This window comes from Ranitomeya variabilis, chromosome 8 (assembly GCF_051348905.1).
Source record: "Ranitomeya variabilis isolate aRanVar5 chromosome 8, aRanVar5.hap1, whole genome shotgun sequence".
In the NCBI taxonomy this organism is placed as follows: Eukaryota; Metazoa; Chordata; class Amphibia; order Anura; family Dendrobatidae; genus Ranitomeya; species Ranitomeya variabilis.
Genome location: NC_135239.1, coordinates 183236287 through 183262646, shown reverse-complemented (window position 1 = coordinate 183262646; position 26360 = coordinate 183236287). Strand labels below are relative to the sequence as shown.

Sequence of the window (26360 nt, the reverse complement as noted above, 5' to 3'; positions counted from 1 at the left end):
GAGCACCTACAGGACCTTAGCTGCAGTGTCTGATCATGTGACCCTCGATCCCCACTGAGAGATCTCACTCTGGGCATGCTCAGAACGAGAAAAGCAGGACTTAGTCCCAGAAGCATCTGCTCGCCACTGCCCAGCACTGACTTCAATGGCAGAAGCAGGAAAAGCAGCAGTGAGGGTATGTGTCCACGTTCAGGATTGCATCAGGATTTGGTCAGGATTTTCCATCAGTATTTGTAAGCCAAAACCAGGAGTGGGTGATAAATGCAGAAGTGGTGCATATGTTTCTATTATACTTTTCCTCTAATTGTTCCACTCCTGGTTTTGGCTTACAAATACTGATGGAAAATCCTGACCAAATCCTGAACGTGGACACATACCCTACCTCTATGTACAGAGTCAGACTGAGCAAGACGCTGGGACCGACGTCTCCGCTGAGCAGGCTCCACTGCGGCAGGGGAAGAATGGGAGACCGCAGCGGAGATGGCTCGAGATTCCCCCCGTGCAAAGGCGGGATCTCGACCCCTAACACAGGGTGATATTTGCAGCCTTATACAGGGTGTTATCCTTGGTTTGCAGCCTTATACAGGGTGTTATACCCGATTTGCCTTATATAGGGTGTTATACCCAGTTTGCAGCCTTATACAGGGTGTTATACCTGGTTTGCAGCCTTATACAGGGTGTTATCCCCGGTTGGCAGCCTTATACAGGGTGTTATCCCCGGTTTGCAGCCCTATACAGGGTGTTATCCCCGGTTAGCAGCCTTATACAGGGTGTTATCCCCGGTTAGCAGCCTTATACAGGGTGTTATCCCCGGTTTGCAGCCTTATACAGGGTGTTCTCCCCGGTTATACAGGGTGTTATCCCCGGTTAGCAGCCTTATACAGGGTGTTATCCCCGGTTAGCAGCCTTATACAGGGTGTTATCCCCGGTTTGCAGCCTTATACAGGGTGTTCTCCCCGGTTATACAGGGTGTTATCCCCGGTTAGCAGCCTTATACAGGGTGTTATCCCCGGTTCGCAGCCTTATACAGGGTGTTATCCCCGGTTCGCAGCCTTATACAGGGTGTTCTCCCCGGTTATACAGGGTGTTATCCCCGGTTAGCAGCCTTATACAGGGTGTTATCCCCGGTTTGCAGCCTTCTACAGGGTGTTATCCCCGGTTATACAGGGTGTTATCCCCGGTTAGCAGCCTTATACAGGGTGTTATCCCCGGTTTGCAGCCTTATACAGGGTGTTATCCCCGGTTATACAGGGTGTTATCCCCGGTTAGCAGCCTTATACAGGGTGTTATCCCCGGTTAGCAGCCTTATACAGGGTGTTCTCCCCGGTTATACAGGGTGTTATCCCCGGTTCGCAGCCTTATACAGGGTGTTCTCCCTGGTTTGCAGCCTTATACAGGGTGTTCTCCCCGGTTATACAGGGTGTTATCCCCGGTTCGCAGCCTTATACAGTGTGTTATCCCCGGTTTGCAGCCTTATACAGGGTGTTATCCCCGGTTATACAAGGTGTTATCCCCGGTTAGCAGCCTTATACAGGGTGTTCTCCCCGGTTATACAGGGTGTTATCCCCGGTTAGCAGCCTTATACAGGGTGTTATCCCCGGTTAGCAGCCTTATACAGGCCAGGTGTTATACCCGGTTCGCAGCCTTATTCAGGGTGTTCTCCCCGGTTTGCAGCCTTATACAGGGTGTTCTCCCCGGTTATACAGGGTGTTATCCCCGGTTTGCAGCCTTATACAGGGTGTTATCCCCGGTTCGCAGCCTTATACAGGGTGTTCTCCCCGGTTATACAGGGTGTTATCCCCGGTTTGCAGCCTTATACAGGGTGTTATCCCCGGTTTGCAGCCTTATACAGGGTGTTCTCCCCGGTTATACAGGGTGTTATCCCCGGTTAGCAGCCTTATACAGGGTGTTATCCCCGGTTAGCAGCCTTATACAGGGTGTTATCCCCGGTTTGCAGCCTTATACAGGGTGTTCTCCCCGGTTATACAGGGTGTTATCTCCGGTTTGCAGCCTTATACAGGGTGATATCCCCGGTTTGCAGCCTTATACAGGGTGTTCTCCCCGGTTATACAGGGTGTTATCCCCGGTTTGCAGCCTTATACAGGGTGTTATCCCCGGTTCGCAGCCTTATACAGGGTGTTCTCCCCGGTTAGCAGCCTTATACAGGCCAGGTGTTATCCCCGGTTAGCAGCCTTATACAGGGTGTTATCCCCGGTTTGCAGCCTTATACAGGGTGTTATCCCCGGTTAGCAGCCTTATACAGGGTGTTATCCCCGGTTAGCAGCCTTATACAGGGTGTTATCCCCGGTTAGCAGCCTTATACAGGGTGTTATCCCCGGTTATACAGGGTGTTATCCCCGGTTAGCAGCCTTATACAGGGTGTTCTCCCCGGTTATACAGGGTGTTATCCCCGGTTTGCAGCCTTATACAGGGTGTTCTCCCCGGTTTGCAGCCTTATACAGGGTGTTCTCCCCGGTTTGCAGCCTTATACAGGGTGTTCTCCCCGGTTATACAGGGTGTTATCCCCGGTTAGCAGCCTTATACAGGGTGTTATCCCCGGTTAGCAGCCTTATACAGGGTGTTCTCCCCGGTTATACAGGGTGTTATCCCCGGTTTGCAGCCTTATACAGGGTGTTATCCCCGGTTCGCAGCCTTATACAGGGTGTTCTCCCCGGTTATACAGGGTGTTATCCCCGGTTTGCAGCCTCATACAGGGTGTTATCCCCGGTTTGCAGCCTTATACAGGGTGTTCTCCCCGGTTATACAGGGTGTTATCCCCGGTTAGCAGCCTTATACAGGGTGTTATCCCCGGTTAGCAGCCTTATACAGGGTGTTATCCCCGGTTATACAGGGTGTTATCTCCGGTTTGCAGCCTTATACAGGGTGATATCCCCGGTTAGCAGCCTTATACAGGGTGTTATCCCCGGTTAGCAGCCTATACAGGGGAGCCCTCGGTTTGCAGCCTTATACAGGGTGTTATCCCCGGTTATACAGGGTGTTATCCCCGGTTAGCAGCCTTATACAGGGTGTTATCCCCGGTTAGCAGCCTTATACAGGGTGTTCTCCCCGGTTATACAGGGTGTTATCCCCGGTTTGCAGCCTTATACAGGGTGTTATCCCCGGTTTGCAGCCTTATACAGGGTGTTATCCCCGGTTATACAGGGTGTTATCCCCGATTAGCAGCCTTATACAGGGTGTTCTCCCCGGTTTGCAGCCTTATACAGGGTGTTCTCCCCGGTTTGCAGACTTATACAGGGTGTTCTCCCCGGTTATACAGGGTGTTATCCCCGGTTAGCAGCCTTATACAGGGTGTTATCCCCGGTTATACAGGGTGTTATCCCCGGTTAGCAGCCTTATACAGGGTGTTATCCCCGGTTTGCAGCCTTATACAGGGTGTTCTCCCCGGTTATACAGGGTGTTATCCCCGGTTAGCAGCCTTATACAGGGTGTTATCCCCGGTTAGCAGCCTTATACAGGGTGTTATCCCCGGTTATACAGGGTGTTATCTCCGGTTTGCAGCCTTATACAGGGTGTTATCCCCGGTTAGCAGCCTATACAGGGGAGCCCTCGGTTTGCAGCCTTATACAGGGTGTTATCCCCGGTTATACAGGGTGTTATCCCCGGTTTGCAGCCTTATACAGGGTGTTATCCCCGGTTTGCAGCCTTATACAGGGTGTTATCCCCGGTTATACAGGGTGTTATCCCCGATTAGCAGCCTTATACAGGGTGTTCTCCCCGGTTATACAGGGTGTTATCCCCGGTTTGCAGCCTTATACAGGGTGTTATCCCCGGTTTGCAGCCTTATACAGGGTGTTATCCCCGGTTATACAGGGTGTTATCCCCGATTAGCAGCCTTATACAGGGTGTTCTCCCCGGTTTGCAGCCTTATACAGGGTGTTCTCCCCGGTTTGCAGACTTATACAGGGTGTTCTCCCCGGTTATACAGGGTGTTATCCCCGGTTAGCAGCCTTATACAGGGTGTTATCCCTGGTTAGCAGCCTTATACAGGGTGTTCTCCCCGGTTATACAGGGTGTTATCCCCGGTTTGCAGCCTTATACAGGGTGTTCTCCCCGGTTATACAGGGTGTTCTCCCCGGTTAGCAGCCGGGTGTTATCCCCGGTTATACAGGGTGTTATCCCCGGTTCGCAGCCTTATACAGGGTGTTCTCCCCGGTTATACAGGGTGTTATCCCCGGTTAGCAGCCTTATACAGGGTGTTATCCCCGGTTTGCAGCCTTATACAGGGTGTTCTCCCCGGTTATACAGGGTGTTATCCCCGGTTAGCAGCCTTATACAGGGTGTTATCCCCGGTTAGCAGCCTTATACAGGGTGTTATCCCCGGTTAGCAGCCTTATACAGCGTGTTCTCCCCGGTTATACAGGGTGTTATCCCCGGTTAGCAGCCTTATACAGGGTGTTATCCCCGGTTAGCAGCCTTATACAGGGTGTTATCCCCGGTTTGCAGCCTTATACAGGGTGTTCTCCCCGGTTATACAGGGTGTTATCCCCGGTTAGCAGCCGGGTGTTATCCCCGGTTATACAGGGTGTTATCCCCGGTTCGCAGCCTTATACAGGGTGTTCTCCCCGGTTATACAGGGTGTTATCCCCGGTTAGCAGCCTTATACAGGGTGTTATCCCCGGTTTGCAGCCTTATACAGGGTGTTCTCCCCGGTTATACAGGGTGTTATCTCCGGTTTGCAGCCTTATACAGGGTGTTCTCCCCGGTTATACAGGGTGTTATCCCCGGTTTGCAGCCTTATACAGGGTGTTCTCCCCGGTTATACAGGGTGTTATCCCCGGTTAGCAGCCTTATACAGGGTGTTATCCCCGGTTAGCAGCCTTATACAGGGTGTTATCCCCGGTTTGCAGCCTTATACAGGGTGTTCTCCCCGGTTATACAGGGTGTTATCTCCGGTTTGCAGCCTTATACAGGGTGATATCGCCGGTTAGCAGCCTTATACAGGGTGTTATCCCCGGTTATACAGGGTGTTATTCCCGGTTAGCAGCCTTATACAGGGTGTTATCCCCGGTTATACAGGGTGTTATCCCCGGTTAGCAGCCTTATACAGGGTGTTATCCCCGGTTTGCAGCCTTATACAGGGTGTTCTCCCCGGTTATACAGGGTGTTATCCCCGGTTAGCAGCCTATACAGGGTGTTATCCCCGGTTATACAGGGTGTTATCTCCGGTTAGCAGCCTATACAGGGTGTTATCCCCGGTTTGCAGCCTTATACAGGGTGTTCTCCCCGGTTATACAGGGTGTTATCCCCGGTTAGCAGCCTATACAGGGTGTTATCCCCGGTTATACAGGGTGTTATCTCCGGTTAGCAGCCTATACAGGGTGTTATCCCCGGTTTGCAGCCTTATACAGGGTGTTCTCCCCGGTTATACAGGGTGTTCTCCCCGGTTATACAGGGTGTTATCCCCGGTTTGCAGCCTTATACAGGGTGTTCTCCCCGGTTATACAGGGTGTTATCCCCGGTTTGCAGCCTTATACAGGGTGTTCTCCCCGGTTATACAGGGTGTTATCCCCGGTTATACAGGGTGTTATCCCCGGTTAGCAGCCTATACAGGGGAGCCCTCGGTGTGTGGAGCCGTCACCAGGGGGCACACAGACAAAGCCTGTCCCCGCTCCGAGCCCCGCTCAGCCGCCGCCTCCCTCGTTCTGATCCGGGAGGAGCTCGGGGAGAGACCACGGAAAGTTTCCCGCATTTTTGCCCGCATTGTGTCCGGATCCGGAGTCCCGGGGGCGGCTCGTCCTCCCGCCTCTCCGCCGTGCGCCCTCCTTCCCTCCCCGGTGTCCTGTCAGTCCCTCCCTGGGAGTGTTGTTGTGAGCGGGGATCTAACATGGCGACGGTGCCTGTGTACTGCATCTGCCGCCTGCCCTACGACGTGACCCGGTTTATGATCGAGTGCGACGCCTGCAAGGACTGGTTCCACGGCAGGTAGGAGGGCGCGGGTGTGGGGTGTGCGGCCGCCGGGTGTCTCCGGCCTGCTGCTGCTGCCGCTGCCGACTGTGGGGCTTATTGTCATGTCGTGTCTTTTGTGCGCTGCCGGACTTCTCCCGGCCGGGCGGGGGATGACAGCAGCGCCCTGGATGTCGCGATCCCCTGACATGTTCTGGCGCCCGGGCGCGATGCGCTGCTCTCTTGTCGCGACATAAGCCTTGTTTTGGCAGAGGAAGGCATTAACCGTGTCGGTGCTGGAGAATGTCGCGCTCCCGTCCTCCTCCTGACGACTATCGCCGTCTTCTGTGGTGCTGCTGCCGCCGCCTCCATCGCTCCTTCCTCCTCGCTCTGCTGCCTGTCTCTGCCCTGGCGGCTGCTCCTATTGTTACTGCTGGCTTGTTACATTGTTGCAGCTTTTTATCTGGGTTTCTCCCCTGGAGTTGTCACATAGTATCATTATTTACCATCCATGGCTGCCCCAACCCACCTCTGTGACTTTATATCTCGTCGACAGTCGCGATAGTGGCGGATTGTTGTGATATCGGATTGATCCATCAGGATATAAACCGCCGTCCTATAGATTATCCCGGGATTATAATAACGGAGGGGGTTAGAATGGATCGGATCAATATATCCTGACGGCGGTGAGAAGTTCTACGTTAGGGGGGACTAACGGGCAAGTGCCCGGGGCGCCGGCTCCCCAGCGGGAGGAGAGGAGCGCTGTGTTAGGGCAGGATGGTCGCCCGGCGCTGCGGACGGCACCATCAGGAGGAAATGTGGCCGCTGTGAATGGCTTTAGTGGCAGGGACTGGGGATCAGCTGCTCGCGCGCTGCCGCTTCATTGACAGGCGAACAATAAGGAGCCTGTGCTCCATTAACCGCTTCCTGCCTCTGCTGGTGGAGACGAGTGCCCCGACCGTACCCAGCGGCGGCCAGATGTGCCCGAAGGATGAAGGACGCCCAGGCCGAAATAGGGAGCAAATGGTGAGGTGTGAGCCGGGATGCACCATAGAGCAGCGTGGCACCTGCGGGCGCTGTTGTGGTCCCACACCGGGGAGAACAGGGGCAGCGCTGCGCTGATTTCTCCTTCACGCTTGTGTCGTCTTCGCTTTGAAAATGAAGACAGCTACTCTCATCGTCTCAGGTTTAACCCTTAGCTCGTCCACATCGCACTGTCCCATCAGCTCCTATGAATCACGACGTTTGCTGCCGGGATCGGTTTTATTGATGTTGATGTTTGGCTTGTAGATTGTGCCGGAACGTCTCCTGCCTCGGGTTACACATTTACCGCCTGGAGATGGGCCGTGGACGTTGGTGCGGGCTCACAAGACGCAGATGATGGATGGCGCTGACGTGCCGGACACCGCTAGCCCCCAACATAGTCCTATCATGTCTGCCATAGGGGCTTCGTTCATGGCGCGGCGTCCGTGTCTCAGTATACCTCTACTTTAGGGCATAGAATCGGTCCGCGTGCACCACATACAGCATACGGACCCCTTCTAGCCAGTGTGAGCCGATTTCGTGGAAAATCCCCCGCAGCATGCGCCACTTTGATCTGTTATATGGTCCGGAGTAATGCATGCAACGTAAAGGTATCTCCGGCACGTGGACGGGAACACGGTCTTTTCCGTAATTTTTGATACGACCATACGAACGTGACCACAGTCGACTACGTTAGTCCATAGAATCCGTATACTCTACTTTCTTTATACTGTAGCCGCCATATAAGGCCCCCAATGGGAGATGGCTGCGTTCACCCCTCCGTGATTCATGAAAAGTCTCCACGGCTTCCTTGGAGACCCGCCGCCGGTCCGTGCATTGCTGCCCATAACCAGGGATGTGTGAATCCGGCACAAGGCGCGTCCACATGCGCATATTACTTGTACGGAAAAAGTTATTTGCATTAGTGCAAGTCACGACTTACTTTTAGTTGTTCTTTTTTCTTGCGAGTTCTTTGTGAATTTACCATTGCCCAGTATGGGCAAACGGCGGCCTCCATATTTCTCCTCCCTGCAGCATCAATCTGTTATCCCGGCCCGGTGAGAGAGGTTTAGAAAGGATAATATTATTACAGCTCGGTTTGTACTGAAGTGAATGGGAGCAGAGCTGCAGTACCCGAGAACAGCCACTAAACAGTTTATGGCGCTGTGGTGTCTCTGCTCCATTCACTGTTCACATCTGACTTCTCCCCACCCTCTGCAGTTGATTGACAGGTCTCCCCCCATGTATGTACGTACAGCACTGGGTACACTGAAGGTCAGAGCTATATGGGAGCTAAAACAAACGATTGAGCAGTACAGCCACAGGATAGGTGAATACCCGATGCGTTAGAATCGGGCTACCATCTAGTAGGTGATAACTTCCCAATCGGTGGGGGTCCAACCACTGGGAGTCAGCATATTGGGGAACTGTTACCAAATGGAGAGACAGGTTGGACGCCACACCGGCGCTCCACGCATTCTCTATGGGGCTGCGTGAAAAAAATCAAGTGTAGCCCTATAGGGAATGAATGGAGCCAATCCAGTCTAACAGGGACGAAAGTTCCCCATTCTGCTGATCATCGGTTGGACGGACACTGATCAATAAGTTCTCGCCGGTCCTCTGTAGATCGGTGAGGACTTCATTTCCACAGACAACCCCTTTAATCGTATAATGTTAATTTACATGCTTAAAATACAATTCCAGATACATTGCCAACACTAATGGCCTATATCCGCCTATTGGCTGTATACAAGCTGGTCATATGCCCACAGTGATGAGGACGATCGCTTGTACGACCTTCGTATACAGTCACATATTAATGGCAGCACATTTGCTGATAGCGATGATTTTTAGTACGACCATTCTGCCTCCATATACAGTATCGTGTTATTAGCAGCACATCTGATAACAATGATTTTTAGTATGACCATTATACCTCCATATACAGTATCGTGTTATTGGCAACACATCTGATAACAATGAATTTAGTACGACCATTCTACCCCCATATACAGTATCTTGTTATTGGCAGCACATCTGATAACGATGATTTTTAGTACGACCATTCTACCTCCATATACAGTATTGTATTAGCAGCACATCTGATAACAATGATTTTTAGTACGACCATTCTACCCCCATATACAGTATCTTGTTATTGGCAACACATCTGATAACAATGAATTTTAGTACGACCATTCTACCCCCATATACAGTATTATGTTATTGGCAGCACATCTGATAACAATGATTTTTAGTACGACCATTCTACCCCCATATACAGTATTGTATTAGCAGCACATCTGATAACAATGATTTTTAGTACGACCATTCTACCCCCATATACAGTATTATGTTATTGGCAGTACATCTGATAACAATGATTTTTAGTACGACCATTCTACCCCCATATACAGTATCGTGTTATTGGCAGCACATCTGATAACAATGATTTTTAGTATGACCATTCTACCCCCATATACAGTATCGTGTTATTGGCAGCACATCTGATAACAATGATTTTTAGTACGACCATTCTACCCCCATATACAGTATCTTGTTATTGGCAGCACATCTGATAACGATGATTTTTAGTGCGACCATTATACCTCCATATACAGTATCGTATTAGCAGCACATCTGATAACATTGATTTTTAGTACGACCATTCTACCCCCATATACAGTATCTTGTTATTGGCAGCCCATCTGATAACGATGATTTTTAGTACGACCATTCTACCCCCATATACAGTATTGTTATTGGCAGCGCATCTGCTAATAACTGATGATTTTTCTTTTGTTCATAAAAAAAATAATTGAACTTGATCGAGTGTTTAGCTTGTACCTTGTGTGATCGCCAGCCTCCTTACACGGGCCGACAATTGCCACTTTCCCTCGTTGGCCGATTTTGTACTGGGAGATTTTCTGTCTGAATCGAGCGCCGATCGATGATCCGTCCCGTTGACCAGCACTCGCTGGGGTCCATGTACATGGTGCAGCCCTTGTGCCTCTTGTGATCGTTCCCTCGTTTAGTCATGATGGCTGTAATGTCCACATAAGGGATGCGATCAAATGTGAACAACGGCTTATGAAAAAGGGGCTTAAAAGGGCTAATTGACATTTAGGGCAGGATAGATGAGGGTCCCCTGCCCACCCCATCCTGTAGCCTCTCTCCATTTACCCACATGTGGATAAAAGTACCCCCTTTAAGCTAGTGCTTTAACCCTTGAACTCCTCACTATTCTGAAATCGGGAAGGACTTAGCAGCTCTTTGATGTCAGTGTGCTTCTCTCCCGCTCCTTTCTTCTGCTCCCATTTTCTTTGACACCGACAATTAGGCACAAAGTGACGCTGCGGCCGCTCGTTCGGCCTGCATTCATCGTGACTGCCATTGTACGGACCCATCCACGGATGACTACTATGCCTGATGATTGCTCCCTATGACATTGCAATTGCCCCCATTACGTGCAGCGCTCGACTACGGCAGTCAGATATGGTGCATTGCCCGTGCAGCGACGTGTAGGGAACAGCAGCTGCCGCGTCCTGTGGAAAAGGAGGCATCTTCCAGTGTCAAGGATTGTGTCCGTGAGCCGTGATGGGATTTTATTTACTAAGCTATGTTATTCATGGCATGGAAATCCAGAGACTAAAATCCGAGAAGCATTTTACCTTAATATATGTCGCCATTTCATATAGTTCATGGGCGTAATTAGAGATCTATTTCAGTCCTCCACAGTCCCTACTTTATATGCATCAGCGGGGTTCCCAGCGATCAGACATTAATGGAATATCTAATCGCCATGCCATCAGTGTGAATGGTCACCCCTTATTGCAACGGTGTCAGTGTGCAGGGATATTCTCCGGGGACAGTAGTAACATACATGTTGCTTATTTCCGAGCGGAATGGGACAATGCAAAGATTTGAGATAAGTGCTTAGGTAGTAAAACGGGGAAGGGGAGTCTGTAATGTAAGAAAATACCATTAGGGAAGTCAGATGGCTGTATAACTTGGATGAGGATCACAACGCAATTCAGGGACTGGCTGGCGGCTCTCCCGATCTGATAGTGACAGCATGTATAACACAGCAGGCACCTGCCGGTTATGCATGGGGCACAACTCCTTAGCCTGATTCATATACCCCCCACCCAAAGTATGTATGTTTCCACCTTTTTTCCAGCCTCAAGAAAGATTCATATGGCTTTATAACTCGGATGAGGATCACAATGCAATGCTTGGACTGGCTGGCGGCTCTCTCGACCTGAGAGTGACGGCATGTATTTCTATGTAGCTGTCATACTTGGGTCGGGAGATGTAGCTGTCATACTTGGGTCGGGAGAGCCGAAGGCCAGTCCGAGCGTTGCGTTGTGATCCTCATCTGAGTTATACGACCGTCTGATTCTTCCTTCAGGGTGGAAAAAAGGTGGAAACATACACTTTGGATGAGGCTATCAAGCTAAGGAGTTGTGACCCATGCATATCCGGCAGGTGCCTGCTATTATACAGCCATCACTTGCCGTGATCAGAGTTTGCATTAACCACTGTCAATGATTTAAATGGAGCAATCGCATCATGCAACCATTTTTTGGGCCTACTATTCCGAATTTTAGCTTCTTTGTACTTCCATAAATCCGAGCCACGGGCCACAGCTTGGGCTTCATAGATTTTTCTGTAGGGCAGTTCTGTATGACTAGACACACTGACCACACTGTAACACCACCACCAAGAGCTCATCTGGTGACAGTGGCTGATGCCTAGCGCTGTCCTTGACGTCTATGACATCGTTGGCGGCCATCATTTCTGCTCAGCGTGAATCGATTTTCATCAGTGAACAGCACCGAGGACCACTAGTCCAGAGTAGATGCTCCCTGGCCCATACAAGAAGATGACATCTGTTCCTGGGGTTGAGGTCAGATGACTCTGATACTCTAAGCTCAGTGACCACTTCCATCTGAGAACATCCTTCTTGAGGCCTCACAATGGCGAGGTCCTGCTGGTCAATTTTTAGGTGTCGTCTTGATCTCATGATGTCAAAATGTGAGCCGCGTGATGAGGAGAACTGTTTAATACCAATTTTAATTGGACCCCCGATTTATTGGGCGATTCATGGATCAAACAACTGTTGTGAATTTTGCCATTAAACGCAAGAACAGCAAGTTGTGCAAAAAGTCCTGAAACATTGAACAATTTGACATGCATTCAAAAGTCTAGGGAAGATCCCAATAAGTTCACCTGAAAAGGTCAGGGTGCATTTTAGGATCATCCCAAATTTTTCACCCGAAGGCCCTAACTTTTTTTTGAGTAGTGTATACATATAAAAACTATTTGGTATTGCCATGAACCTGTTGATCTGTAGAATTATGTTTTCAGGTCATTTTTACCAAACAATGAAAAGAAGAAAAAACAAACAAACAAAAACTGGTGGAATTGCATTTTTTTCACTATTTCAACACACTTGGAATTCTTTTTTCCTAATTTTTTGTTTTTTATGTTCAAATTTAATGTCCTTATTTAACACTACATCTTGCCCTGCAAATAATAAGTTCTTATGTCAGTGAAGAAAAAAAAAATATATCGCTTTTGGAAGAAAGGGGAGAAAAAAACAAACAAAAACGAAAACACATAAGTGAGTGGTAGGGAAGGTGTTAAAGAAAGCGGCACAATCCAGTACTAGGGGATGTGTGGTCTTGGTAAGATCGGGCAGATCTATAGTGTCGCTGCTGTAAGATATACTATAACTAACTTTAGGATCTGCACGGTCGCCAATAATCGCGCTGGATGGGCATCCTTCTCCACTATGATCAATAAAAAATTTGGAGCAGCAAAGTGAATGTCTAATAGGACGAGAGACTTAGAATCATAGAATGTTAGTGTTGGAAGGGACCACCAGGGTCATCGTGTCCAACCCCCTGCTCAATGCAGGATTCACTAAACCATCTCAGGCAGATGTCTGTCCAGCCTCTGTTTGAAGACTTCCATTGAAGGAGAACTCGCCACCTCTCATGGCAGCCTGTTCCACTCACGGATCACCCTCACTGTCAAAAAGTTTTTTCTAATATCTAATCTGTATCTTCTCCCTATCAGGTTTATTCCATTGCTTCTCATGTTTCCATGTGAAAATGAGAATAAGGATGAACCCTCTACACTGTGACAGCCCTTCAGATATTTGTAGACAGCTATTAAAGCGAATCGAAGGTGAGCTAAGCCCACCAGCATCAGGGGCTTATCTACAGCATTCTGGAATGCTGTAGATAAGTCCCCGACGTATCCTGAAAGATGAGAAAAAGAGGTTATATTATACTCACCTAGGGGCGGTCCGATCCGATTGGCGTCGCGGTCCGGTCTGGGGCATTCCATCTTCTTGCGATCACGTCCTCTTGTCTTCACGCTGCGGCTCCGGCGCAGGCGTACTTTGCCCTGTTGAGGGCAGAGCAAAGTACTGCAGTGCGCAGGTGCCAGGAAAGGTCAGAGAGGCCCAGCGCCTGCGCACTGCAGTACTTTCCTCTGCCCTCAACAGGGCAGACAAAGTACGCCTGCGCCGGAGCCGCAGCGTGAAGATAAGAGGACGTCATCTGATGAAGTTAGGAGGCGCCGAAATGCGGCACCCATCAGACCGGACCAGGACCGCCCCTGGGTGAGTATAATATAACCTGTTTTTCTTATCTTTCTGGTTACATCGGGGGCTTATCTACAGCATTACAGAATGCTGTAGATAAGCCCCTGATGCTGGTGGGCTTAGCTCACCTACGATTTTGGGGGTGACAGGTTCCCTTTAAATCTCCTCTTAGCCTTCTTTTCTGAAACATCCCCAGATCCTTTAACCATTCCTCGTAGCACATACTTTGCAGTCCGCTCACCATACTGGTAGCTCCTCTCTGAACTTGCTCCAGTTTTTCAATGTCTTTTTTTAAAATGTGCCCAGAACTGGACACAGTATTCCAGATGAGGCCTGACCAAGGAGAAGTAGAGTGGGATAGTTACTTCACGTGATCTAGACTCTATGATTCTCTTAATACATCCTAGGGCCAGTCTCACACGTCCAGATAATTCCGGTACCGGAAAATATGGTACCGGAGTTATCCGTGTCCGTGAGCTCACGTGGCACATCAGTGTGACACACGTGCGGCAGCCGTGTGCCGCCCGTGTGCCGACTGGGTACCACACGGACCGTGCAGGAGACTGCGCTAGAGATAAGCGCTGTCCCCTGCATCTGGTGCTGAAGCCGGAATTCATTCCTTCTTCCCAGCAGCGTTCGCTGGGGAGAAGAAATGAAAAATCATTTATTTTTTATTTTTTGTGTGTTTAAAATAAAGATCCTTGTCACCACCCCCCTCCCACCACCTGTGCGCCTGCCCGCTGTAAATAAAATACTCACCCGGCTCCCTCGATGCTTCCTCTCAGCGCCGCAGCTTCTTCCTGTATGAGCGGTCACGTGGTGCTGCTCATTACAGTGATGAATATGCGGCTCCACCCCTATGGGAGGTGGAGCCGCATATTCATCACTGTAATGAGCAGCACCACGTGACCGCTCATACAGGAAGAAGCTGCGGCGCTGAGAGGAAGCATCGAGGGAGCCGGGTGAGTATTTTATTTCCAGCGGGCGGGCGCACAGGTGGTGGGAGGGGGGTAGTGACAAGGATCTTTATTTTAAGCACAAAAACCCCCCAAAACAATGATTATTCATTCCTTCTCTCCAGCAAACGCTCCCGGAGAGAAGAAATGAATGGCGGCTTCAGCACCACAAGATGGGGGGACAGCGCTTACTGTAGCGCTGTCTCCTGCACGGCACACGGACTGCACACGGACAGCATCCGTGTGCGGTACGTGTTTTACACGGACCCATTGACTTTAATGGGTCCGTGTGATCCGTGCGCTCCCACGAACACTGACATGTCTCCGCGTTTTGCACACGGACACACGGTCCGCAAAAAATCAATGACATGTGCAGAGACACATTGATTTTAATGTGTCTACGTGTGTCAGTGTCTCCGGTACGTGAGAAAACTGACACCACACGTACCGGAGCCACTGATGTGTGAAACCGGCCTAGAACTGTGTTTCTCTTTTTTGCTGCTGCAGTCTGTGATCTATTAGTATACCCAAGCCTTTTTTTACACATGCTGTTGTTTAGTTCTATTCCTCCCATTCTGTAGATGTAATTTTTGTTTTTCTTGCCTGAAAATTGCTTAACCAATTAATTACTTAATTCTAACCATTTCCCTTCTTCATAAGTTATGTAATAGAAAATGCATTTGTGCTAATATTCCTTAGGCTACGTTCACATTTGCGTTGCGTCGGGCGCAGGTTCAGCGTCGCATAGCGACGCATGCGTCTTGAGCCCCTATATTTAACATGGGGGCGCATGGACATGCGTTGTCTTGCGTTTTGTGACGCATGCGTCTTTTTTGGCGCAAGCGTCAGGGCGCAGAGGACGCTGCATGATGCACTTTTTTTGCGCCAAAAATCATGCCAAAAATGGACGCATGCGTCACAAAACAATGCTTTTTGCATGCGTTTTGCCAAGCAAATATGAACGTAGCCTTACAGGGATCTCCAGGATTTTTACCACCATAGAAAACCTGTTTGTGTGTATTCTGCAGTGAGATTGTGGCTGCGGTGATTTACGATTATGGACAGCTCCGCTCTGCTATGACACCTCCCGTTATGCCCACATACACGTCTTTTATCCGTATGATTGCGATTTACTTATGATTTCTCCTACCTGTTCACTAGAACCCAGGGACATCCTTAATTGAAGATCTAATTGATTTTGCAGGTTCATCAGTTTCATTATGACTATCTTGTTACATTGATAGTTTTAGCTGTAGTGAAATCTAGTCCCATGCTATAAAATGCTTGTCGGAAATAGCAATATAAAGAAATAATAAAAAAAAAACCCTTTACTACTACTTTGATCCTCCTCATCAAACAATGAGTGCAATTATTCTTATATCTGAACTCCTCTCCTCCTCATGGGGGTCTCTGTGTCCATTCCATAAGCAATTGTTAGATACTTCGATTACCCAATAAAGGGTTATTCCCCCCAAAAATCAAGTGATTTTCCCCTCCCTGTCCATAGAATAGGACTGATCGTCTTAAGATGGGGGCTTTGGTCACCTTGAGAAAGGAGTTCTGCAGCCCAGTCCTGAATGGTCTATGGCAGGGACGGACAATATAATTGGAGCACAGGGGCTCAAGAGGTAAGGGGGTCCATTTCTGCCTCTAAAGCAGGTGCAATTTTGCATGTTTAGGAGCTTCTCAGGCTGCAAAGAGCCTATTATTCTTGCACAGGGGCCCTTTTCAGTCTGTGTTCACCTGTGGTCTATGACGAGTGTTACGCTCAGCTTTTTGTTTTGGAAGTCCCTTAGACCATGACTGGAGTGGAGGCCATGCATGCACACCACCGCTCTAAAGGACTGGGTTGCACAGAGCCCCTTTCTTAGGGTCCCTATCTTGGGATCATTGGAGGTCGGACCCCAGTGATCAGCAAGTTATTCTTTATCCTGTGGCTAGGGGAATCACTTGATTTATTTGAGGGAGGCCTTTAAATAATGTGTTATGGTGAAATCATAAAGCAGTGTCAATTAATCTCACATTTTAATTGGGTTGTCTACCCTGGTCAGCCACCTTCTGTGGGCACCTCCCATGCTTGGTCACATCACCCCTGCACAGTTGGCATGTTCATTGAAAAGTCTTGTCCCGACATCCAATTCCTGGCTTGATAACCTCACTGTTGACATAAAATGGGATCTCCAAAGAAATTAATCATTTCAACCGCCCCAAAATCCACATGGCCATGGGTCCATCCTCTTGGCGTTGAAGTCATACCGGTCGATCCTGTATGATAGGATGCTATGTGTTTCTATATCGGGTTTCCTCTCCTATCACTACGGTGAGACAGCGGTGTACGTTTGTATTGCCCCCACTGCACTGGCTGGTGGTCTTCTCAGAGGTGAAGCCAAAATACATGGATTGTACAGAGTGGGTTCTCGATGAACATTTCAGGCTTCAATATCTTGCTTCTTTGTTTGGACATGTTGTCCATCAAAATTGTGCCACTACCGCTTATTAACTTATAAAATTAGATATATATACGTCCATGTTAATGCATCTGTAGGTTGCAGATAAGACTAAGATTGGTTTTCTGCCTTACCCCGGCATGCGCTGTCGTCACACCACAACAGTTGAAGCTACTTGTCACGTCTTTAGAGCAATGTCTTAAATTGATTTGTCACACAGATCTTTAGAAGAAGAGCCGGCTAAGCCCAACTTGTATCAGCCATCCAACCCTGAATATAAATGACTGATCTATGGGAAATATGGCCTGGTTGGGACGCCTGCATTGGTGGCATTATCATCACCGCTCTACTGGGGGCTCTAATCGGTCACTTGACAGTCTGCTCCCCGACACTGGAGAATCCTCACAGTGCATGCACTATGTAACTGCAGACTTATATTCTAAGACTGGACAACCCCTTTAAGCTGGCTGAATGCTCCGATCAGGCAGGTTTGCAGAGCAGCCCTTGCAAGCTGTTTCCAATAGAGCTTGTAAGTGCTGTGATTCTTACAAAGTACACAGGGCACCTCTGATAAACTGCAGCGGCGGCCGGTAACCTAGGCAACACGCAGTAGACTGTAGAATCAAGAATCCCTCCGTTCTTGAGACGGGAGAGGATTTTTAATGTCAAGTAAATAATAAAGTTGTTTGTTTTAAATAGAATTTAGCAATTTTAAGCATTTAATCTAAAAAGACTTAACTGATAGCGTCTCATCTGATAAACTTAGTACATCGTTGGACTGTCTAATCTAAAGCCCGCCATAGACATTAGAACGGCGGGTTTGGACGGGACCAATCCCGGCTATCTCTTCCGTACGCGGGAGCGCTAACTCTGCCACCGACCGACATTTCTAGCAGCCGCTTATCTCTGGAAGAACAAAAGAAGCAGCTACCTGAAGTCTGACATGCCGGATCCTTATCTTCCCCAACAATCAATTCTCCGGGTGTCTGCTACACCTCCGTACATAGGCAGTCTTATGTACGGTATATGTCAAAAACTTCTGTCAAAAGAAGGAAAGTTATGGATTAGACTGATGGGAAGTCTCTAGTGATAAGCGCAAGCTCTTGTTACTTGAGTTTGACGAGGGTGGTCGGATTTGCACTGAGTATGCTCCAGACTCCGCTTCCGCATGTTCAGCTGTCAGCCTGCCACAAAACATGCGAGGATTGCTCGTGTTTGTCAGGCGATCCCCGCATGTTTTATGGCTGTCTAACAGCCATGACACATGCGGCCGCAGGAACTTGAACATGTCACTCGACAACCCGCGTTACTCTGTAAATCCCCGAGCACCCTCGGCAAACCCCTTTTTACAAAAGTTTTTGACATCTACATAAGATTGCTTATTTTGTATGTACGGTGGTGTAGCAGACACCCGGAGAATTGATTGTCGGGTAAGATAAGGATGTCCAAATTGTAAAAAAAAAATGTATTTTGAAAGGATTTTGCAACTTTTTGAGCAAAAAAAAAAGGCAACTGTCAATTTGCGCCAATCCAAAATACATTGTGTCCACATGTTTATAAATTTGGTGCAAAAAGAAAGACAAGACCAAGTTTAGTGTCTCCAACCCCTTCATACGACAGCAGTCAGCTGAATTGTATGGTGTAGATATCCAGAAGTGACATCACCAATGAAGCCCAGAAGGATTGTATGGTGTAGATATCCAGAAGTGACACCACCGATGAAGCATAGCAGGAGTGTATGGTGTAGATATCTAGAAATGACGTCCCTGATGAAGCCCAGCAGGATTATATGGCCTATTTATCCAGAAGTGACGTTACCAATGAAGCCTAGCAGGATTCTTTGGTCTAGTTATCCAGAAGTGATGTCACCGATGAAGCCTAGCAGAAGTGTATGGTGTAGATATCTAGAAGTGACATCACCAATGAAGCCTAGCAGGAGTGTATGGTGTAGATATCCAGAAGTGACACCACCGATGAAGCCTAGCAGGATTGTATGGTGTAGATATCCAGAAGTGACGTCACCAATGAAGCCAAGCAGGATTCTATGGTCTAGATATCCAGAAGTGACGCCACCGATGAAGCCTAGCAGGATTGTATGGTGTAGATATCCAGAAGTGACGCCACCGATGAAGCCTAGCAGGATTGTATGGTGTAGATATCCAGAAGTGACGCCACCGATGAAGCCTAGCAGGAGTGTATGGTGTAGATATCCAGAAATGACACCACCGATGAAGCCTAGCAGGAGTGTATGGTGTAGATATCCAGAAGTGACGTCACTGATGAAGCCCAGCAGGATTGTATAGTGTAGATATCCAGAAGTGACGTCACTGATGAAGCCTAGCAGGAGTGTATAGTGTAGATATCCAGAAGTCACGTCACTGATGAAGCCCAGCAGGATTGTATGGTGTAGCTATCCAGAAGTGACGTCACTGATGAAGCCTAGCAGGAGTATATGGTGTAGATATCCAGAAGTGACGTCACCAATGAAGCCCAGCAGGATTGTATGGTCTATATATCCAGAGGTGACGTCACCGATGGAGTCTACTCTTTCAGCTTTAATACTTTCATGTATTCTAGTTTTTAGTATAAGATTGCAGATCGCTGCCAATTACTCTGTAATGAAAGTGTGTTTTCAGTCGGGTGGGGTGAAAGGTCTGAAGAGCGGGGAGTGTTGCCGAAATGTTTGTAGTGAAAGCGGAGAGAAGAGGAATTTCTATGGCAACCTGCCCCAGCTTTTGCCAAGTGCTCTGCTCTCAAAGTCGACAAATGAGCTCTAATAGAGAGGAAAATAACTTTACCCGTCAGACCCAGGAGAATTGTGATAATCAGGCAGTCCCATGTCATGTTTTATTGCGTCCTCTCCATTTCTGCCATACACTTTCTTTTTATTTGCTTACTTTTTTACATCCGGACCGCCCAAAAATAAAGAACAATGCTTGCAGATTTGCGCTTAGTAAAAAGCATTCATTACATAATGTGTAAAATCCGCTGCCAGTAATTCTCTATGTAGCTTAGAATTTCACAGCATGAAGGAAGCGGAGCGCCCATTAAATCTGTCAATTTCCCCAAGACTTATGTCTGGATTGTTGTCACTTTATTGGCGCCTGCCTCCTTGTCGGGAACGTTACTCCATGAATGATCTAAAACACTAATTTTATTAACTTAAACTTTATCTGTATGTCAGGGCTCCATGCATCATTACCGGGGTTGTAATAAATGTAGGGCCGGTGTCACTTCTCTGGTTCTTCACTAGTTGTAAAAATACAACTCCCAGGATAGGTATTGATTTGGCGCGGTTGTCCACTGCTGGGCTAGTCCTTACTAATGGACCCACGGAGGTTAAAGACAAAATACCTCCAGGATCAGCACCACTCCTCCATTCTCTGCGATACATCCTTCATTGGTCTGCTGGCATCTGTATCTAGTGGGGGCATCATAGAAGCGCTGCAGCCAATTAGTGGCCGCTAATCGGCTGCAGTGTTAACATTCCATCTGAGCTACCTTCTGCTACTCAGAAGGAATGTGAAAGGACACAGCTTTGAGTATAGAGGAATGGTGCCAGTCCGGGCTGTTAGTTTCATGGTTTTTCTTTTTCCCCTTTCTGTCTCGTTTTCTCCCCCGTCTCGCTTTCTCCCCCGTCTCGCTTTCTCCCCCGTCTCGTTTTCTCCCCCGTCTCGTTTTCTCCCCCGTCTCGTTTTCTCCCCCATCTCGTTTTCTCCCCCGTCTCGTTTTCTCCCCCGTCTCGTTTTCTCCCCCGTCTCGTTTTCTCCCCCGTCTCGCTGTCTCCCCCGTCTCGTTTTCTCCCCCGTCTCGTTTTCTCCCCCGTCTCGTTTTCTCCCCCGTCTCGCTGTCTCCCCCCGTCTCGCTGTCTCCCCCCCCCCGTCTCGCTGTCTCCCCCCCCCCCCCGTCTCGCTGTCTCCCCCCCCGTCTCGCTGTCTCCCCCCCCCCCCCGTCTCGCTGTCTCCCCCCCCGTCTCGCTGTCTCCCTCCCATCTCGCTGTCTCCCCCGTCTCGCTGTCTCCCTGTCTCTTTTTTTCCTCCCTGGGCCAATTAATAAGTTTCTCCTGAAGTGGGAAAACCCATTTTTAGCAGATCTATCACTAAAATTCACAATTCATTTTTTTTTGCATTGGTAAATAGACTCAGGTGTACTTACTTTGACAGTTTGTCAGAATAGCTGTATAAGGCTAGTTTCACACTAGCGTTTTGCTGAGCTGCGGAGGGCTGCGGACTTCCTCTGTGAAGCCCCGTCCATGGACGCACCTCCGCCGCTCCGCGTACATCCGCATGCAGCCTGCGTACCTATCTTTAACATTAGGTACGCAGGTTGTGCCTCCGCATGCGTCGTTTTGACGATGCAGAAAAGAAAAATGAAATTCCAACCAGCTGCGTTCGAAGCGGGTCGCAGCATCGTCAAAACGACTCATGTGGAGGCATCCGCACGACCTGCGTACCTAATGTTAAAGATAGGTACGTAGGCCACATGCGGACGTAGGCGTGGGTGCGGCTTCACGGAGGAAACCCGCAGCTCAGCAAAACGCTAGTGTGAAACTAGCCTAATCCTTGTTGAAAGGTGTACATGTAATCTCCACCCATCCATCCTGATTGGTAGCTCCTCAATGTCCCTCCTTTCTGCTGGGATCTCGCACTGCTCCGTACGAGCTGCAGCTGTCAGCCAGGCTGAGTGCATAAAGACTGGATGAACTTGAGCTCTTGAGCTCTCGATGAGGGTGTTAATAGTAGCTATTAGTCTCCAATAGTAAATAGAAGATGTAAGATTTCATTATCATAGTGTTCACAGGGGTGATGCAATATGTCGCTATCTCCCAGGGCAGTGCAGACAGTGTCTATATACTCTGGCAGATGCTCAGTGATAGGCTTAGGAGAGATCCTAACAGATAGAGGTCTAGTAGACCACAGTTACAAACCCTAGTGCTTTATGATTTCTTTCCTCAACCTCGTAGTAATTTAGGATCCAACATTCTCCATAAGAGAATCCAGCTCACTCTCCAGCATGATGCTGTGATTAAGGATCATGATTGATCTGAAACGTGTCGGTGTTGAACAGTTGTTGGTGCTGGATGTGCCCTTGTTTCTGCAATTTTCACCATGTCCAATAAATCCCCAACAGTATCTAAGTCAGCAAATTCATTCAAGCCACCTCTGATAACAATGCACGGTTTTGACCCGTCCTTAACTGCCCACTTGACAAATACCCCTTGCTGGTCGAAGAGTTACATTTTTTTGCTGTGCCTGACATCGGAAGCATCACTATGAGAAATTTATTAAAGGGTTTATGCAGCATATTGATGTAAAAAGTCACCTCTAGGTTGCGATTCATCTTTGCATTTCCACCAGTTTTTCGGCGTGAAGAACTTCTCAATTAGTGACTTATTTGCTACAGATTCATGAAACCATTTGACCCTTTTTTTTTCCAAGCTGTTTTTGTTTTGTTTTTAAGTCAGTGTGACTTTTCGGGCCCTTAGTGTTTTCAGGCTGTTGTGTTACATTAGTTCTTTGGATGAGCCCCTAGACCGGAAATCAGCAGAATTAGGCTTAAACGTATGTAAGGCTGTTGCCATCTGTGTGTTTCTGCTTAGAGGGTGACATAATTTTCATGCATAATCTCCAGAAGCATCTGGAAGTGATATATTGTGCACTTGGGCTGCATACAACACAAATACTCAACCCTCCATTTGTGATAGACTTGACTATTCGCACAGAGCTGAACGTTCCCGAAGGTCATGATGGTCAGAAGTATCCTGCGTGGACAGATGACGTTTTCGACCTGAATGTGCATATACACAATCCGTAGTAGTAGAGTAGCAACTGAGATGATGAGATTTAAATGCTTCAATAAACTCTGCATAAAACAATAGTATAAGTGAATATATGTTGTCATAGAAATATACAGTACTTCTTTCTCCACTTATGAGCTACTTCTCCGCACTCCTGTCACGCTGTGAGGGTCTTCGTTAAGGGAGAGGGGCCTTAAACTCTCTCTGGAATTGGGACCCCAACTATTTCTGTCTCAGGGGTACTCTTAAAGGTAGAGAGGCCCGTGTCTCCGACCTTGCTATGCTCCTCTTAAGGCCCCGTCTCACATAGCGAGATTGCTAGCGAGATCGCTGCTGAGTCACAAGTTTTGTGACGCAACAGCGACCTCCATAGCGATCTCGCTATGTGTGACACGTACCAGCGATCAGGCCCCTGCTGTGAGATCGCTGGTCGTGTCGGAATGGCCTGGACCTTTTTTCGGTCGTTGAGGCCCCGCTGACATCGCTGAATCGGTGTGTGTGACACCGATCCAGCGATGTCTTCACTGGTAACCAGGGTAAACATCGGGTTACTAAGCGCAGGGCCGCGCTTAGTAACCCGATGTTTACCCTGGTTACCAGCGTAAATGTAAAAAAAAACAAACAATACATACTCGCCTTCTGATGTCCGTCAGGTCCCTTGCCGTCTGCTTCCTGCTCTCACTGACTGCCGGCCGTACAGTGAGAAGTGAGAGCACAGCAGTGACGTCACCGCTGCGCTCTGCTCTCACTGTACGGCCGGATCTCAGTCAGAGCAGGAAGCAGACGGCAAGGGACCTGACGGACATCAGATGGTGAGTATGTACTGTTTGTTTTTTTTGGTAACCAGGGTAAACATCGGGTTACTAAGCGCGGCCCTGCACTTAGTAACCCGATGTTTACCCTGGTTACCAAAAAAAACAATCGGGTTACTAAGCGCGGCCCTGCACTTAGTAACCCGATGTTTACCCTGGTTACCCGGGTGCTGCAGGGGGACTTCGGCATCGTTGAAGACAGTTTCAACGATGCCGAAGTCGTTCCCCTGATCGTTGGTCGCTGGAGAGAGCTGTCTGTGTGACAGCTCCCCAGCGACCACACAGCGACTTACCAACGATCACGGCCAGGTCGTATCGCTGGTCGTGATCGTTGGTAAATCGCTTAGTGAGACGGGGCCTTTAAACCCTGATCTGTCCCCTCTCCCACCCCAAGAGGCCTGGGTCAGAAAAGTGAGGTAAACAAGACACAAAGAGAAACAGGGATAACAGAAAATCTCTATCATACAAAAGCACAAACCAACAATCGGGAGGAGGATAGAGACAGGGAGGAATAAACTAAATGGGAATAGGGACCAGGAGATAAACATACATGTACTACAGCAAACTACGGATCTCTACTACAATAACTCCACTCCAACCACTTAGTTTTAGCAATCAACAAAGGAAAATGAATCTTTCACATCAGGGACTAAGCGCCCAGAGCCAGTATATACAGAGGGAGTAAATGAAAAGCAGTTGCAGCTAAGAACAACCAGGCTGTATGGTCTCAGCCAGCATGGAAAGAGTCCTTAGCCCTTTCAGCACTGAAGGAAACCAAATCCATTAAAAATAAGACATGAATCACACCATCTCTAAAGACCTGTGATTCTTTCCCCGACGTGACTGTCTAACTCCAGGTCTTCCAGGGGGATGTGACACCCTTTTGACTGTCTCTCCACCTTTTTGGTGCCTCATTCATTCATTCATTCATTCATTCATTCATTCAGGTAATATTTACCCTGTCGCTGTGGAATCAAATTGCAGCTGCATAGGGGAAGTGTAGTGTTGAGTGATTTAAGGAGGCAGAGAAAATATGCTGCTTTCTAGTAAGTGTTGTAGCTCACCCCAGTGATGGAGTCACAGCTACACTGCTAGGTATTGTCCTCCATGCTCTTGCTGATGCTTCTGAAGATGTGTTCCAAGGAGAAGGGAGAACAGAAATCCTTCTTGGCTGTGTGTACTTTATATGGAAGACATCATAGCCGCACATGTTAACCCACTAGCTGAGAGACAACTGACAATTGGAGGTGGTTTATAGAGGTTAAAAAAATGTAGGTGCTGGGACTTTCTTTATAATAATAATAACCTCTTTATTTATGTAGCGCCAACATAGTCTGCAGCGCTTCACAGTTTGCATATATTATCATCGCTGTCCCCATTGGGGCTCACAATCTAAAGTCCCTATCAGTGTGTCTTTGGAATGTGGGAGGAAACCGGAGTACCCAGAGGAAACCCACGCAAACATGGGGAGAACGTACAAACTCCTTGCAGATGTTGTCCTTGGTGGGATTTGAACTCAGGACTCCAGCACTGCAAGGAGCTAACCACTGCTAACCACTGAGCCACCGTCTTTCCCTCATTTCTTCAGTCTAAGGGCTTGTTTCCATTTGTGAGAAACACGTCCGTGTCTCGCATGTGGCATCCAAGCTCTGGTGCCGGCACTTGGGAGCAGAGCGTGCGGCTGCATAGGAACACATGGAGACAAGGAGCAAAGAGAGACAAAGGACCTCCCACACTTCCAGTAATCTTAATGTTTCAGCTTTTCACATGGACAGCTAGTTTCCATCTACTAGCTCAGAGAGAACTGAAAATTGGAGCTAGAGTATGTAGAGGTATAAAATGCAGGTATTATGACTTCCTTTCCATCACTTACTCATTCTGACAGACAGGAGACAAGGAGCAAGCAGAGACAAAGCTCCTTGCACGGTTCCTTTTCTCTGACTCTTGTCTCTGCGGTTAGAGATGGATTGCATTTGACAACAGGCAGCAGAAAGCTGCTAGACATACGGAGGCTATCAGGTGGAATGGTTATTTCGGGAGAAAGCAAAATGTTTAGATAATGTCATTTAATGATCAAAAATAATGTTTTCCTCTTGTGCACACATGGCGGCTTATTCTGAGAAGTCTCTTAAAAAACAGGCGCGCTTGTAACACTTGAAAACAAAAAGCTTACTGTGATCCTGTACTAACAATGTAGTTTGCTCAGTAGCTACCCTGTTGTATCTGCGGCCTGTGCTCCAGAGCAGCACTCTCTCCAGTAACCTGTAATGAGAAGATGTAACCATAGTCGGCCATTTTGAGTAGTAAGTGGTCACTGGTCACTTTTATGATCTGTCCAATGAGGTGGGAACACCAACATCAGGGTCTGGCAACGCGAGCGCCTCCTGATATAAAGATCGCACCTCCTTGAAAAAAAATATATATTTTAAGACATGTCAAGTTAAATAAAAGTGCAGCATGTTATCAGCGCCTCCCGGAGGCTCAGCCCGGCCATCAATTTTTAACCAATTCTGGAATATATGCTTTAAATATTAGGAGACTGCTCCATTTCGTCCTTCTATGATGCCGGATTCCTCTCTCATACTTATTATAGCGGTATGAAGATGTTCTTCAGGGAGAAAAAAAAAGTCCATTAGCCATAATGAGGAAACTTGAAATGATGAGATTCGTCTGCGTTTTTCTTTGTGATGAAAGAAGAAATCAAATGTTCTTCTGTACGTAAAGAACATTGAATAACATGGAGCTAATGGGAACATCAAGCTGCCCGTGTATTGTTTCATTACCTTGGACCCTTTGAGAAGACGC

At 48.2% G+C, this 26360-nt stretch overlaps 1 protein-coding gene across 4 annotated transcripts in view; it reads left to right on the top strand.

Annotated features, from left to right (window-relative positions):
- The first annotated feature begins 5571 nt into the window (after window positions 1–5571).
- The window catches only part of PHF2 (PHD finger protein 2), a 219989-nt gene continuing 199200 nt past the window's right edge, over window positions 5572–26360 (top strand). For 3 of the 4 annotated variants that reach the window (XM_077277997.1, XM_077277995.1, XM_077277993.1), the window contains exon 1: window positions 5572–5943. In XM_077277997.1, the coding sequence (XP_077134112.1) occupies window positions 5846–5943 (98 nt within the window). In that variant the 5' untranslated portion in view covers window positions 5572–5845. The remainder of the gene's footprint in view (window positions 5944–26360) is intronic. The other variant, XM_077277996.1, reaches the window with a different exon arrangement.